This window comes from Filicampus tigris, chromosome 15 (genome assembly GCF_054856515.1).
Source record: "Filicampus tigris isolate MCC_2025a chromosome 15, RoL_Ftig_1.0, whole genome shotgun sequence".
NCBI lineage: Eukaryota > Metazoa > Chordata > Actinopteri > Syngnathiformes > Syngnathidae > Filicampus > Filicampus tigris.
Genome location: NC_141231.1, coordinates 2,603,732 through 2,620,573, shown reverse-complemented (window position 1 = coordinate 2,620,573; position 16,842 = coordinate 2,603,732). Strand labels below are relative to the sequence as shown.

Below are 16,842 nucleotides of genomic sequence, written 5' to 3'. Positions count from 1 at the left end.
ATTAGCAGTGGCCTGAAGATTTATAATGACTTTAACATCCATGCTCATTTCTATTAGTCTGTCTGTAGGGTTTGCATTTTGCATTGAATTAGCACACCGTTGTTGGACAAAATTATATGGTTTGGTTGAGCATTTTTTTTAAATACGTATATCATATAACCTAACATCTAATATCTTTTGTTTTATTGATAACTTCAACTAAGGGAAAGAAATAAACTGCTTAAATAAAACACGATTTTTCTTTTATTTGGAGAGCTATTCAAGTGAGGAAAAACAGGTGCCAAGCAATACAGTACATTAAATGTGTTGAATGTGGGAGGGGTACAATTATTAAAAAACGTTGTTCAGTCAGTTTTTACAGATCGTGACTGGGTCTGCTCTCATACGGCGTAGACCAGGGGTCTTCAATTCTGTTCCTCGGGGGCCGGTTTCCTGGATTTTTACCATCCCCCCTGCTGCAACACACCTGATACAATGATCAGGATCGTCTTCTGCGGACCTTGTTGATTATCTGACCCGTACATGTTGGACATGCTTCCCTAAAGAGCTCGGATAAATGACAACAACATCGAGGTACACATCACACCCTTCCAGGCTGGACACAATCAGATTCATTATTCTCTGGAAGGTGGATGGAGCATTCCGCAACCCGAAAGGCATCACTATGGAAGAAAACAGTCCAGAAGGTGTATAAAGGCAGCAGTCTCAAAAGCTCTACTAGAAAGGCTATCATCTGGCTTGTTTACCTCTGTATTTTGTTCCTGATGTTTATCAACATGCACAATCCCTTCAAATAATAAATTGAAAAGATTTAACTGACAATATCCCTTTAGAAGATCAAATTTGCTAACGTACCTAGCTGAGCCAAGTCGATGCAGTCCTCCATACTGGGGAGAGGATACAGGCGTACTTTAGCAATACCAGTGACTGTTCCTATAGTCAATACAGGGTCTAAATATTGAGTAAGGCTTCTTAAGGAGAGCCTCAGAGGGGATTGAGCCTTCTCTATCGCTGGTCCTTCTCTGTGGAATGACCTTCCATTGGATGGAGGCAAGCCCCCTCTCTGTCCATTTTTAAAACCCGTTTGAAGACACATTTCCATTTGTTGGCTTTTTGATCTGACCTGGGACTGACAAATACCTTGCATGTTTTTGGAATGTGGGAGGAAACCGGAGTAAACCCAGGCAGGCACGGGGAGAACATGCAAACTCCACACAGGGAGGCCGGAGCCGGGATCCAACCCACGACCTCTGAACTGTGAGGTGGACGTGCTAACCAGTCGACCACCGTGCCGCCTATATTATATTATATTATATTATATTATATTATCCATCCATTATCTGTACCGCTTCTCCTCACAAGGGTCGCGGGGCGTGCTGGAGCCTATCCCAGCTGTCTTTGGGCAGTAGGCGGGGGACACCCTGAACTGGTTGCCAGCCAATCGCAGGGCACACAGAGACAAACATCCGCACTCACAATCACACCTAGGGGCAATTTAGAGTATCCAATCAACTTACCATGCATGTTTTTGGAATGTGGGAGGAAACCGGAGTACCCGGAGAAAACCCACGCAAGCACGGGGAGAACATGCAAACTCCACACAGGGAGGCCGGGGCCGGGATCGAACCCACGACCTCTGAACTGTGAGGCGGACGTGCTAACCAGTCGACCACCGTGCTGCCTATATTATATTATATTATATTATATTATATTATATTATATTATATTATATTATATTATATTATATTATATTATATTACATTACATTACATTATTTGTTGTGGTATTTTGCACTTCAGGGCCACCATAAATTTCTATGAGGGATCCTCATATTTCGGGGAAGGAGAAGAGACATTTAGCCCAAATTTGCATGTCCCCCACGCAAAACCAAATGTATCACAAAAAAGACACCACAAGCCTTTTGGAATCATTTCCAAGTTGAAACTCCTGTGACACACACTTGGCACAGCTGACAGCATCACTTTGCTCCAACCTCTTATCTATGCAGATAAAGAGTGCAGTACCTATGACATAGAGGAGTTGGAATCCATTTGTATGCAGGATGCTGTCGGAGGCCCATCTGTCCACTGGAGCGCTCTGTAATTTATGTTAGTTGTTGTCGTTGCTGTCAGCTTCTTTCTCTATGGATGTGACAGTGGTGGAGCGCTAGAATTAAAAGAGCAATCCATCATTTGAGTCGAGCTTTAGTTTGACAGTTCACACAGAGTGAGGAGAGAGAGCTGAGGCGATTCATGGCAGGCAGTAGAAGTCATATTAAAGTGACTTTATTGCCCACTGACTGACTGACTACAGTATAGACAAGCCTCGGTCAGTAAGGAGTAACAAATGTATTTGCTTGAAAGCACAAGAGAAAGAGGTATTGATCTGATTGCATTTGCTGCTTTGGCAGGAATTTGCAAAAACATCGAATGCAATCTGCAGAACCCCAGGCTGTGAAGCAAATGTGTAAACCATGAGTCCAGTGTGCTGCCTTCCAAAACATTTTTGTTGTAATATATATTTTTCCCCATCTATTTGCCATTTGAGTCCAAATGTAAGCATTCACTTGTAACCAAAGCGTTCATTCTCAATGGCATTTTGTTTTAAGAATTTTTATTACAACTTCACGTCAGTTGGACCCCTGCATTGTCGCAGTTCGACAACTGTGGATTTGCGTATTTGTGATGTTTTTGTTCTCTATTCAATATTTTTCATACTTTGGATTTCTTCCCATTTTTTCCAGGACTTTTCTCCCCATTTCCTTTTTTGTGTAAAATGTATATTGTATATCAACATTTTTTAAAGAATTTTATGGGGGTTGTAAAAATGAAAAATTTAACCATGGGGCAACTCAATATGACAGTTGCTTATCCCTGAAATAGGGCTAAAAGAGCTGAAAGAGACTGCTTGAAGCCAGCATGATAAATCATCTTTGTCTCAGTCTCCCATTCAACCAAGGGGATTCACTCCTAACAGTAAACTTGTGTAGTGGCAATTCCTCTTAGTGATGAGGTGAATACAATTAGATGGATCTTACAAGTCTGTCTTTTTGTTGATGGTTTGAGGAGACACAGCAAGGGTTCCAAGGCTGCTGTCAGGTGCCTGCACTTATCTGAGCTGAGTGTGTGAAGGAGCTTGAACAGCGGGAACTGATCTAAATACAGACAGCCTTGAGCATGCCAAAAACCATAATACTGTACACTGAGACATTGAATTTCATCTGAATACATGTATGCGTGTATTCTTCAGGTACTCTCATATATTTCTGTAAAAAAAATGTGTATTACATTTATATTATATTAGGCCTGCGTAACATTTAATTTATAAAATTACATTACAAGTGCTGGGTGTTACAGTAATTATAGCCAATAATATACCATGAACATTGACTAAGTATTAATACCTCACAAGCTAACTATTCCTGCATCTAAGAAGGTAGCCCTCTTGTAGCACTTTGATCATGCTGAAGAGTGTAATTATATGTACCATATACAGTCGTACAAATATCAAGTGTCCTTGGTGGTGTGTAAAGATGGTCCCACAGACTTCACTTATGGTGTACTGTGGTCACAAAAGGTGCATGATGAACTTGTTTACACCTCTTTCTGTGTCCAACCTATCAAAATAGGTTTGTGATATATGTTCGGACAAAAAATGGGTTGTCAGTGCTGTAGGAACGTAACATATTAAACTGAGGTTTCTCTGTACTTTGCTGGATGGTAATGATATAGTCCCGCCAATGTCCTGTGTCCTTCACATGTCATAGCACACTGAATTTCCACCATGCTATCAGGGGCGGAGCTACGTGGTGGCCAGGGGTGGCCATGGCCAACCCTTGTCACTCTCTGGCCACCCCCACACCTAGAGGAACATTTCATTTTGTGATGTGACAAATTTGTGATTTTCCTGCCATTTTCACATGGATACAGCATTCCTAGACCCATTGTCACTCTGCCACATTATTTATATGAACTGCATATTTAAATAAATATATAATTGATCTGAATGCAAACTTTCAAAACATCTATATTTATAATTGTGACCACCCAAAATCTACCGATCGTCATCTAAAGTTTTCCCATTGAGGAAACCACAATTCATTCATTTTGATTGAGTGAACTCAACGGCCTAGGCCTGAACAAAAATGCATTACTTTTATTTTTAAGAGAAATAATACTTCATCTTTTTATTTGGAGCCTAGGAAGTTCCAAATGCAGAGTATGCATTTCAATACGCAACTGGATGTAGCAAAAAGTAAAGGTGACACAAAAGAAATCTGATGGTCGACTTCCAAATCGTTCAAAACCTTACATTTACTCCATCATAAAACCTTAACTATGTTTATAGTAATAGCTTAAAGCGGAAGTCAACCCAAACATATTTTTTTCAAGAATATGTTCCCAGAAGGTCCACTAGTTGAAAGAGGGCGTTCTGATAAATATTGCGTTTGTGGAATAAGTGTTAATTCCACTCGTTTTTCGCCATCTCTGGGGGCGGCTATTTTGTCTTCTGTCGACTGAAAATTACATCACAACTGCTCACAACAACCAATCATGGCTCAGATTCAGACAACAGGTCAGCCGTGATTGGTCGTTGTGAGCATTTGTGATGTCATTTTCAGTTGACAGAAGACAAAATGGCCGCCTTCAGAGATGGCTAAAAACGAGTGCATTTTGCCGCTTAATTTATATTCCACAAATGCAAAATTAATCAGACTGCCGTTTTTCAACTAGTGGGCCTGCTGGGAACATATTCTTCCAAAAAATATGTTTGGGTTGACTTGTGCTTTAACAACAATTATATAAGGATAACGAGGAGTTAACCACTGTGCAAAGCAACTAAAATAGATAAAGCTACTCACCCTGAAGATTGCTGATAGACAGGTAATGGAGAGAGAGACCAGGAAGGTGTTGCAGAGCAATACTGTCACCTAGTGGAATTGTACACAGTTGAAACCTGAAGTTAACATACACTGTATCAAAAAGACAAACACTTCCCCCTACAATCAATCACGCAATAGATTAGGGCAGTATTTAAACAAAAATCTAAAAAAAAATCTTTGCAATAATATGTTCTATGCGCCTTCAGGAGGCAAAACATGGCATTCTGATTACCGGGAATATTGAGTTTGTGGAATATGAGTTAAGCAGCAAAATCCGCCTGGTTTTATCCAGCTCAAGGGGCGGCCATTTTGTCAATTCTGTTGACTGGAAATGACATCACATTTCCTCAGGTTACGACCAATAACGGTTCACCTGTTTTCTGGAGCTGAGCCGTGATTGGTTGTTACCTTAGCTCTGAGCAACTGTGATGTCATTTTCAGTCGACAGCAAGTGGCAAAATGACCGGCCTTTGCGATGGACAAAAATGGGTGGATTTTACTGCTTAACTCATATTCCACAAACGCAATATTAATCAGAATGGCGTGTTTAGACTTGTGGGGCTGCATAGAAAATTATCTTGTAAAGACAATATTTGGGTTGACTTGACTTTAACAATTTTAGCAATAATTGAAACGTGTTACCAAATAATTGGGATTAAAAAAAATAATGGCCAGCTAGGTCTAATATTGTGCCATTTTCCCACCGAGTTGGAAGATCTATTCGTGCCAAATCTTTCACTTCCTTGCTGATGCCTTCAGATATTGCTTCAGTATTTACACACAATGTTCTTAATCTTTCCTCCTGAGGTCATCTGTTTTGTGAATTTCACAAGGACCTCCTGTTGCAAAACAACCCACAACATGATGCTGCAACCCCTGTATTTCACAGTTGAGATGGTGTTCTCAGGCCTGCAAGCTTCCCCCTTTTTCTTCCAAATGTAACAATGCTCACTATGGCCAAACGGTGCAGTTTTAGTTTCGTCACACCACAGGTCATGTCTCCAAAAAATAAGTTACTAGTCCCTGTGTGCATTTGCAAACTGTAAGATGGTTTTGTGATACTTCATTTGGAGTAATGGCTTATTGCTGGCAGAGTGGCCTTTTAGCTTTTACAGTAATGGTTTAACTGTGAATAATGACATACAGTACTGTTCCCATCTTCATCCCGCATATCCACAAGGTCTTATGCTTTTGTTCTTGGGTTCGTATGCACATGTTCATTCCTGGGACACAGAAACCTTCCTGGCTGGTGTGATGGATGACACAAGGAAACACAATCAGTTTCTGTTAAGTCAAGTGCGACTTCAAATATATCCACGTGTGTCTCTAACTCACGTTGTCAATAAATCTGTCAGCTTTCGAAGACATACCATCATCATTTGGGTTTCCTCCCACTGGGGAATGTATTAATGGACTATCAATAAGATAGCCCCTCGTGGCTATCTGGTAAACATCTTATGTTGCTAAGGTTGCTGACAACTGGTGTTATTTTTTCACTCAAAACACTGTTATCAGTCCGTGTTTTATGCTAGGATCCCTGGATGGAGTAATAAGAACCTCTCAAAGAACAAACTTTTCTGTTTGCATCGACCATTCAGACCAGCATCGTGAATTGTGATTAACAGAGGTTAGGTTTACATTCCGCAATTTTGTCCCGATGAGCTTTGCTTTGATTTCACCGTTAATGGTTCTGGCAACTGATATGGACGGATCTTTAAGTGGCACTCAGGGAAGTACAGAACCTTTAAAACTGCATTCATAGCGATAAAATGTGCATGTTGCTTTCTCCTTCTAGACTTATTATTACAACTGTATGCCACACACGGTGGCATTTTCGCCGTAGAGACAGAAAATAATGTGAAAACGCCTCGGAGAAATCAAAGTATTCAAGTTAGGCGGGCTTAGGGAGTGGCAACATAAGGTGGCCGCCAGTGACTACACTTCTCCCGACAGCTAAGAGGCATTGTTAGTCCATTCATATTAACGTTACTGTATGTCAACTTTTGACTCGAAAAATGAAGAATAGTCTAAAAAAAACACTCTCATTATTCTAGGATTTACCAAATATAATTTTGGTAATCATATTTGACCTAAAACAGGACACCAATGTTTAATCATCATGGGTTGTGCGGGCGCGTGTGTTAAAGAACACTAGTGCCGTCATATCAGTGCCAGCAAATTTCAGTTACACTGTTGTACATCGTCACACTGTTCCCTCTTTGCGTCACCAGTATGCTTCGGTGTTGGTCTCCACTCCTAAATAGCCAGAGAAAAAGCAAAGTTGATGCATATCGTTCGAACGCCATGTAAAGAAACAAGATGATGCCATCTAGTGGAAATAGTTTGTCCCTTTTAATTTAAAAATAAGACGAGTTCAGTACATAACATTTGTTTCTGTGGTGAAAAGCAGGTTGTACTGGAACAAAACGCTAGACATTTACATTATAAAGCCACAATTTCCATTTTGGGGGGTTACACTATAGTAATATAGATGCATTGGCAATATCTAACTGATCTGATTGTTTAGGCACCAAGCATTTTCATGTCACTTAAGTACCCATATCTTGTCCAAAACTCAGTATTCTCAGCCCTTTTTTTATCATCTACTCCAGTTTCTTAAGGTGTGTGGATGCAACACATGTACACACAAAGACCACTGTTTTAGTTAGGTAAATGTTCCATACATCCCCTTTTTTCCCGAAAGATTACAGTATTCCCATCTCATAGCAAATCCCCCGTGACTTTTAAATAATTTGTCCAAACACATTTCAGGGTTTTGATTTTATTAAAAATAGACCATTTCTGTACAGAACAAAACCCACTATTTCCACATTCCTTCACGGTCCAAATATATATTTTGGGTATGTCAAGTTGCCCATGAGTGACACTTTCATCCCTCAAAACGCTACCTCTGTCCAAAAAACTGGACAAGTGAGGAATTTAAAAAAAACAAAAGAAAAAACTCAAGACAATCCCGATTTTACATTAAAACTCAAACATGGCCACTGTTCAGTGAAGGTGTTCAAGACATCCAAAGTATGAAAGGAATGCTAGCATCGGCCTTTCTCACTGGTAAACATAAATTATGTCAAAATGTAGGATGTGCAGGTTTTGGACTGATTTAAACCAGTCACCATAGCCTACAGTGGAGACATCCAAAGCAGGAAGTGATCATGCAACCATGCTGGACATGATCAAGGAATAAGTAGTTTTCCTTAAAATGAGGCCACTTGTCCTGCGTTTTCAAAGCAAACATTCAGCAAGTTGTGCTCCTTAAAAAAAAAAAAAATCCTTGTCTAAAACACTCGATCAAACTCAGTCTGACTGGTGGTGGCAGGGTTTCTGTTCTGGTTGGGCGGTTGTTGAGGCATGTGGCCTCTCCGCCGGGGAGGAGCCAGATATTCAAACATGGAGGTGTTGTGGGTGGAAAGCATGTTCTTCAAGTCCGACGGCATTGGGTCAGACCAGAAAAAGTCATGGTTGAGCGCATCGTCGCTGTCTGTACGCTGGGCCGGGTCCAGGACCAGCAGCTTGTCAATCAGGTCCAGAGCATAGGGGTCTTTGACGTAAGCTTTGAGGCGATCTTTCACTTTCCTCTTTTGGCCTTTGGGCAGCTCCATTTTCTGGTACAGCTCGTACTTCTTGTCCACACCTGGCCAAACCTTTGTGAAATACACACAATCAATGAAAAACTGTGGTACTTTGGTTTGCAAGTACCCCAATTTACAGGTTTTTCAAGTTATAAGGCATCACAACGCCGTTTATTACAAGGGACAAACACACAAAATGAAAACACTAGAAAGGAGCATGGAGCAGACTGTCACACTGACTCCAGATGTCACTCACTAGGCCACACCTCTTAAAGGGACAAATAGTACAGTGTGTGTGCGTGTTTGTGTGACTTTCGGCTTAATTACACTTTATAAAACACATCTTATTTCTATACATTCTTTCTTTTAATGTTTTTTTTAAATGCAAAGGTGCCTTGAGATACGAGTTTAATTCATTGCATGACCACGCTCATAACACAAAGCACTCATAAGTCTCTCGTCTTTACCCACTAAAATGAAAGGAAATGTCAATCCCTTCCATAAGTTGTTTTTTAGTAAGGAAAATGGAACTCAATATTGTATTTTATTTGAAAACAAAAAAAACATGAATAAAATGAGAACATTTCTGTGGAAATTTTGAATGGGACTGCTGAGTCTTGCAAATTCGAAAGCTGAATTTGCAAAGACTTTGAGGCAAAAATGTGGAAATTAGAGGTAAATGGCTCTAAAATTGTAAGTTTGAGCATTTACTTTGAAATCTCGAAAAATAAAAAAAACATAAGAGAAATTAGCTGAACAGTTTAAAGTTAGAATTGTTTGAATCAGCCAACAAATTTAGAAATTATAGCTAAACATAAAATAAATCTCATTTTGGGCCTTTTATTTCAAAATATTAAAAAAAAGGAATATGAATGAGCCAAACAGTTTAAAGGTGGAACATTTTGAATCAGTCAAATAATGTGGAAAGTCTTTTATTTTGAAAGTTTTAGAAAACTTAAGAATCAGAATGAGATTAACCATTTAAAGTTGGAAAGGTTTGAGTTGGTCCAGAAATGTGTATGTTAGAGGTAAAACCACAAACTAGGGGTGGGCGATATCGGCAAAAAATAAAAATATCGATATTTTTTCAAAAAACTCAATGATAATTTGACGATAATCTACAAAAAAATAGTTTACATCTGTACTTGCTTCACAGACCAATCGTGGATAGACAGCGTTTATGAACAACATCTCCTTTAAATGACTAAATATAGCTTCTGCAAAACAAAATGATATTCTATGACAATATTGAACAAAAAAAGAACAAAAAATTATGTATAGACTTACATAGATTTTTGGGAATATTTATGTCATTGAAATGTCTCTGCTGTTATTCCATAATGGTGTGACATTTTGAGCTGCAGTAAGTACTGGTGTACCACTGCCAACTATTAGAGCAAGAATGAGAAAAGGGTGTTAACTACAGCAATCAGAATGAGAAAAAAAATGTATTTGATATGTGACGTGTCGATAACGATATATATCGCCCACCTCTACTACAAACATTTGAATTTTCAGCTCTTATTTATAAATTTTCCAACACTAAGGTAGATGTGAAGATTGTCCACTGAGATGACAATTACATATGTTGGTTAGTGTATTCAGGAGCAGTGTTATGGCTTTTGACCCAGGATGGCATTCATTTTCAAGAGGAGAATTGTGTCACCATGGGAACGTGGAATTCGGAAAAAAATTGACTGTATATAGTTCCGTAAAGGAACTATAAACTAGTATTTTTTTTTGATGGATGAATGAATTCAATTACAAGCTTGGTCAGTCCCAACTAACCTTGTATATCAACATAGCAATGTATATCTTAGCGTGACGTTAAATGACGAAGACGTACCTCAGCCGTGATGGAGCCACAAAGCTGGCTGATGAGAGTGAGCTGGTGCTGCTCGGTGTTCCCTTGCATGATGGGACTTCTTGTCCACATCTCCGCCATGATGCAGCCTGCTCCCCACAAGTCAATTGGGGGGCCGTAGTCTCGCTCACCTAGAACATACCAAACAAAACTGTGGAGTTGTGAAGCACGTTGAATTTTGCATTGATCTAAAAGTTTTGATGAGGTTGCTTGAGGCACTTTTGTACATGTTGCTTTCAAAACATCCGGGACATCCAAAACATAAACATAAACGTCTCATGTCATGTATGCGTGATTCTTTTCCACTTTTGCTTGGGACTGCTATGAAAACAGATCTAGAATAACACTCTGGAGACCAGACTTCTACCAATTTTAAACTGTTAACAAAAGTATAAAACAACATTGCAATGTAGAAGAATGCTATTTTCAAATGGCAAAGGCTGTGATTTGAGAGAACAAAACAACTGAACACAGTCGCTCAGCAGGCTTTATATTTTTTTCAGTGTTGTTTAAGAAGGGCCGTCCATGTTTACATATCATCGTTTCATGAAACATGAAAAGTTGAAGTGATAAAGCCAGAGATTTGTTTGCATAATTGTTGCAATCTGATTATTTGTATGACTGGCTGATTTATGTTTACACCACACTTGTTTGGTAGATTTTTGTGAAGGTGTCCTAGTAACCGCTTAAAAGACTGCCCGTCTAAGTGTTTAGTAAGTTAACAATAGTAATTGATTAGATTAATAAAGTGTCTTATATTAATTCGCCTTTATTTTAGCGTAAGCCTTAGCTATAAAACAGATTTATTGCAAATTTTTGGACCCCCACCAAAAATACACAGGAAGAGGACCTTGAAAAAAATAATCCCATATTAAATCGCAACCACAATATTGAGGGGAAAAACAGAAATCACAATTAGATTACTTTTCAAAACCATTGAGCCCTAGTTTTTACGTGGCAAACATGGGCCTGGCCCCGATTTCACAGGTGTCAAACTCAAGGCCCGGGGGCCAGATCCGGCCCGCGACATCATTTTATGTGGCCCGCGGAGGCAAATCATGTGTGTTGACTTGATGTGTTTCTTTGAAATTGTCTTCACTGTTAACACAACATGTCATTGCTGTCCTGTGAAAAACACTTACGTTCAATTTTGGATTTTTTTTGTAAGCGACGACCCCTCCTTTAAAATACATTGTAAAATAGTTGAACAAACTATTCATTGGCTTCTGATTTCAAAATTAGTCATCCATCAAAATGTTGTGTATATGATAATATAAGGCAATCATACATTTGTATGCATTCAGAGTCATAATGGCCCTTGTGAGAGTCTCCATAACTGTATGTGGCCTGCGACAAAAATTATTTTGACACCCCTGCCTTAGTTCTATGTTTTATGCAATTTTCAGATAATCCTGCTAACCAACTAACTAGCTAACATACAGCATTTAGAAATTCATCCATCACCCTAACGCTCTGCAGTGGCAACACAATAAATTGGATCTCTTCTCGCTCTTCTTGAACCCTTGTTTCAATCTTCTTAATATGAGCCTGGGTTTGCAAACCAACACGATAATCTACATCTGTGATATGCAGTTCAGTCTATCTTCCTGCGTTGACTCCTTACCAAGCAGCAGTTCCGGAGGTCTGTACCAAAGTGTGACCACGCGGTTGGTGTAGCGGTTCCCTTGGCTGTTTTTGGCTAGGCTGAAAGCTCGGGCCAAACCAAAGTCAGCCAGTTTCAGGACACCATCCCTGGTGATGAGCACATTGGCTGCCTTCATGTCTCTGTGAAGGATCTGACAACAAACAGCATAATAATTATGTACTCTATTAGGAAGGTGAATCATTGAACTGGTTGTCAGTGCAATAATTAACTTTTGCTCTTTTTTGGTTTTTAATTTGACAACTATTTATATTTATTTATAGAAAACTTGAAAGATGTACTGGATATTTGTCTTACCTTGTTTCTGTGGATGTAGTACAATCCATTGAGCAACATTTGCATGACCTTCTTGATCTCTGCCAGGGTGAACTTAACATTTGTGTTGCTAAGCAGCCCAGCCAGGTCATGCTCACAGAAGTCAAACACCAGGTAGATGCTGCCTTTGTATCGATTATACTGGGTAGCTGGAAGAAGGATTGCAAACAAACAAACATCATCCAAGCAATCAAACTTTAAACAATACAGTACAGTAGTCAGCTTTAAATTGAGTTAAATATAATATGAAAAAAGACATAGCAGAATCTTGACATTATACTTTGAAAGAGATGACTGTGATTTAACACCAACCTTTGGTTCTGCAGATCTCAATCAGATTCACCACATTCTCATGTTTGAGCAGCTGCAGGATCTTTATCTCTCTCAGGGCAGTGATTGGGAACTGAAACAGCAACCAAAGAGCAATTTTTAAAAGTCAAAGGTTAGTCAATTGGACACACAATCATACGTTTCGAAAAGGAGTGTCCGATTAAATGAAACTGATACACGGCGCAATTCATGCACAGATGCTCAGAAAGCACAAAACTTCTGAAAGTGAAATCTTGGTTTGCCTCAGAACACGGTTTTAATTCCTTCTTCGTCTGTCACAGTTATGAGATTAAAAATGTACATTGAAGTCTATCCACACCAAAGCTCGATTACTGTGTGAACACCTGACCAAACAAACTGCACCAAGAGGAAAACAAACCACGATTATAATTTATAAAAAAAAAAAATAATAATAATTAAAAAAAAGGCAGGACAGGGAATCCCTCCATATTTGTGATTCGGCATTCACTTCACGAATTCACCTATTCGCTATGGCTGGACAGTGGACAATGAATCAAAATTTTAATCATAATTTTGATTTTGGCTTCTCTCGATCTTTAAAACGTTATATTCGAAGAAAATCAAATTAATGTGATCCCATTCAAATGCTAATAGAAATTAGCACCAACTTCGAGAGTAATATTTTTTCAAATAACAAATATTCACACACAAACACAGTGGAAACACATACATACAGGTAAGATAAGACTACTCAAAGGCACAAATTATTTCCAATATGTGAAATTTTAATAGAGTTCAATCGCAACTTCTTCTGTCCTCATTCTAAATGTGTACTCCATTCATACACGGCACCACACTGCGCCGAAGGCAAAATCCGCAGGAACAGTCGATATTTGTATTTTTTTTTTGCCTCCAATTGCTATTATTTTAGTATGTTATTATTGTACTTTTTTACTCATTTATTTTCTTTATAGTGATTATATTGTAGTTATTTATATTCATAGTTCATAGTTTATTGAAAGAATTTTAAAGATTCAAGGAATTTTCCTTTTCTCAAAATTCAATGATACAAAGATTTTGTGCCTTTTTTTGTCGTACCAAAACACATTTCCGTATGACATGGCATGAAATACAATCCCTTAGATCCCAGGTTCGCCCAGTCAGTCCGAAGACTTGTGATAATAACAAGATAAAATACTGTAAATATGATAATGAGATAATGGTAATGCTCATCCAAGGCATCAATGTATGCAGAGATGCAATGCATCAAAATGTGTGGATGTAGCTGAATGAAAATGCAAGAGGTTTGAATTTCACAGGATATTTACAAAGTCATTTAGTACTTGACAAAAAGAATAGTGTTCAGTGTACAGGGATGAATGGGTATAAGAGTATGATGATAGCTTTGAGTAGTTGAGTGTTAGTAGTTAACTAAATACAAAGTTTTGAAATCAATGAACACCCATTTAAATAATAAATTCAAATCCAAAACAAAATAATCGGTTTTCCATCATCGACCATCCCTACTGTTAACATATTTTTTGTGAAGCTAACCTCCATTATTCGCAAAACTCTAACTCGTATTCAATTCCTGCAATGTGGCAAAAAAATTCAGGGTTTTTTGCGAAAAAAATATGTTTGTTGACTGTATGATATAATTCTGTTGTAGCATCTCTTTAAGACAACGAATGATTACTGATGGCCGTAATCACGCCAAAAGAACATTAAATTACTTGTCCACTCAAACTTCCATTTAACTGAACTGCCATCCGTGGCAGAAGGCTGTCCTGTGTGTAAACTGAAGTTCTACCGGAGTCATTTTAGACTTGATATGTTAGATATGTTAACAAAGGGTAGTACTAGATGAGTATTATACTTCTTCCTACTGCCTTTGAACATGTAAACCAAGTTGATCAATGTCATCTACAGATGATTTCCTTTTATTTTCTTTCTTCCAATATTTGTTTTCATCTTGTAATTTGTTTATATGTGCAATAAAATCAATCAATCGATCAATTAGTCAGTCAGTAGGAGGTGGAAAGATACAACTGCACCCATGTTAGCCGTGGCTACTTTGTGTCATGATAGTTTCTCCTTCAAAAAGCGCGGACCAATACAGCTCCAAAAGTAGTCTGAAAACTTCTTACCCCTTCCTTCTCATTTTCCATTAAAACTTTCTTCAGTGCAACCTTCTTTCCAGTCTGTCTGTGTTTTGCTTTGAACACCTCTCTGTGAAACACACAATGAATGAGAAAGTTGATCACGAACAGACTCACATAAAAATATTGTGTGGTGAAACTTTAATTCCGTTGTATTTTGTTATTATAAACGCAACATGCTGGGTATTTTAAAACACACAGACACACGCGCGCACACACACACAAATATAACTATACACACAAGTGCAACACGTATGTTAAATGAAGTCTCATTGTGAAGGTTAAGGTTATATTATCTTGGCGACCATCGATTAATATTTGCAGACGTATATACAGCCAACGGTTGTTTTGTTTACAAATAGTTAGCAATTACCTTGGTAAAACATGATGAAATGTAACCTCCATTCTCTCTCGGGTATATACACTTATTACTCACCCAAATGTCCCTTGTCCTATTTTTGCTAGTTTTTCATATTTGGAGAACTCGTCACAGAAAGGGAATTCAACTCCATCGTAGTATTTGGACATAATTGCGGCCTCCCGGTCAGGCCTGCAGAGGAGACGTTGCTCGATATGAAGCTAACATTACACACACTGAACGAACCTAAGTGCACGTCAAATTTACAATTAAACAAATTAAATAGGTGTATTGTGTGGATGCATTCTTACTTTTCAGCCGCGCCGGAGTTATTGGTTTTTTCTCGCTGCATGTCTGCTTTCTCAAGTTTGCTGTTTAGCACGCACGACGAAGAGTGCGGGACCTTCTTCTTTGTTTTGTTGTCGGTTGGAAACCAGCGTTCACGCACATCACCGCCACCTATCGGTTTGAAGTGTGGATCAGTCGTTCGCCTGAACAGAAGTTATTCGATATTAAAGGGGGAAGCACGTTTTTTTATCCTTAGCGCTGGGGTCAGTATGTGCAGATTTCAACCACACATTATTCAGATTATTTTCTTGCATTATCTAGACATAAATGTATCCCATACAGTGGAAATGGTTTAACTGCACCATCACCAGTGGTAACGGTGATAACGCAGCCAGTAGTCATCTGACTTTGGAAATACGCCCTGCCTTCACTCGTTTTGAAAAAAAAAGAAGTTTTTAATTTACATTCAACAAAACGATTTGGTAATCATGCAAAGTTTGTCCTTAACTATACATTATATTTTGAATGTAATGTTGATATATTATAAATTCCATAATTAATTCATTATACTCCCTCTGATTTTCTCTGAGCGGCACCACTGGTGGTACGATAAAAGAATCTCCCAAATGTATTGTTTTTTTCCAAGTGAATTCAAATTACACATAAAATCTCTGAAATTAGTAAAAGGTATAAAAGCACAAAATTGTGATTATTTAAAATAATTTCCTACTGAATTTTGTAATGACGATGATACTTTTTTCCTCCCTCGCATAATATTAATTTCACTTTTTTACCCTTATCTTACTTTTTGTTATTCTGTGTCATTGATTCTTTACACTTCTATGATATCCAATCACTATCTATATTTGTATTGATGGACCTATTGATGCAATGTTTGTTTTGTAAATTACAATAAAGCAAGGATAGGGAACGCCGGTTCCTCGAGAGCCATACCCTGTCTGTTTTGGATCTCTCCCTAGTAAAACACACCCGACTCAAGTGATCAGGATCGTTTCAGACTTCTACCTAGCATGCTGATGATCTGAGAAGGTGTTCAGGTGTGTTGCAGTAGGGAGAGATCCAAAACAGGCAGGATATGGCTCTCGAGGAACCAGAGTTCCTTAACCCTGCACTAAAGTAAAACAACAACAAAAAAACACTGAGTGAGGACCAATCAACACAAAGCAACAGTGTGTTTGGGGGAGGAATTATGCGGCTATGACGAAAACTTTTCTCGGTTGACAGACAATCGGTTTGATTATAAAATAAACGTCGTTATTTAAGAGGTCCTTTATCCGCATTTTTATATTGCCAAACCGACAACTATCACTCAACGACATGATGCCATATGTGCCAATCATTGAGATAACAGGACTCAGCTGGTAAAAGAAAGTCGCTGGCCCGGACGACATTTCATCCGTTGCCGGGATTG

The 16,842-nt window shown here is 38.6% G+C and overlaps 1 protein-coding gene and 1 long non-coding RNA gene across 2 annotated transcripts; both read right to left on the bottom strand.

The window, feature by feature from the left end:
- Positions 1–325: 325 nt before the first annotated feature.
- On the bottom strand, positions 326–5,193 carry LOC147135140 (uncharacterized). Its single transcript, XR_015089917.1, has 6 exons — positions 5,115–5,193; positions 4,862–4,930; positions 2,025–2,166; positions 856–887; positions 747–787; positions 326–662 (listed from the first exon to the last, which is right to left on the bottom strand). It is a non-coding gene; the product is annotated as an uncharacterized LOC147135140 (long non-coding RNA).
- Positions 5,194–7,212: 2,019 nt separating this feature from the next.
- On the bottom strand, positions 7,213–15,631 carry cdk9 (cyclin-dependent kinase 9 (CDC2-related kinase)). The gene is made up of 8 exons (XM_086053792.1): positions 15,434–15,631; positions 15,201–15,314; positions 14,753–14,834; positions 12,627–12,717; positions 12,297–12,463; positions 11,961–12,132; positions 10,319–10,467; positions 7,213–8,544 (listed from the first exon to the last, which is right to left on the bottom strand). Exons 1-8 carry the CDS (start codon positions 15,472–15,474, stop codon positions 8,179–8,181), a joined length of 1,182 nt encoding a protein of 393 aa, XP_085909918.1. The 5' UTR covers positions 15,475–15,631; the 3' UTR covers positions 7,213–8,178.
- Between the last annotated feature and the right edge of the window lie 1,211 nt (positions 15,632–16,842).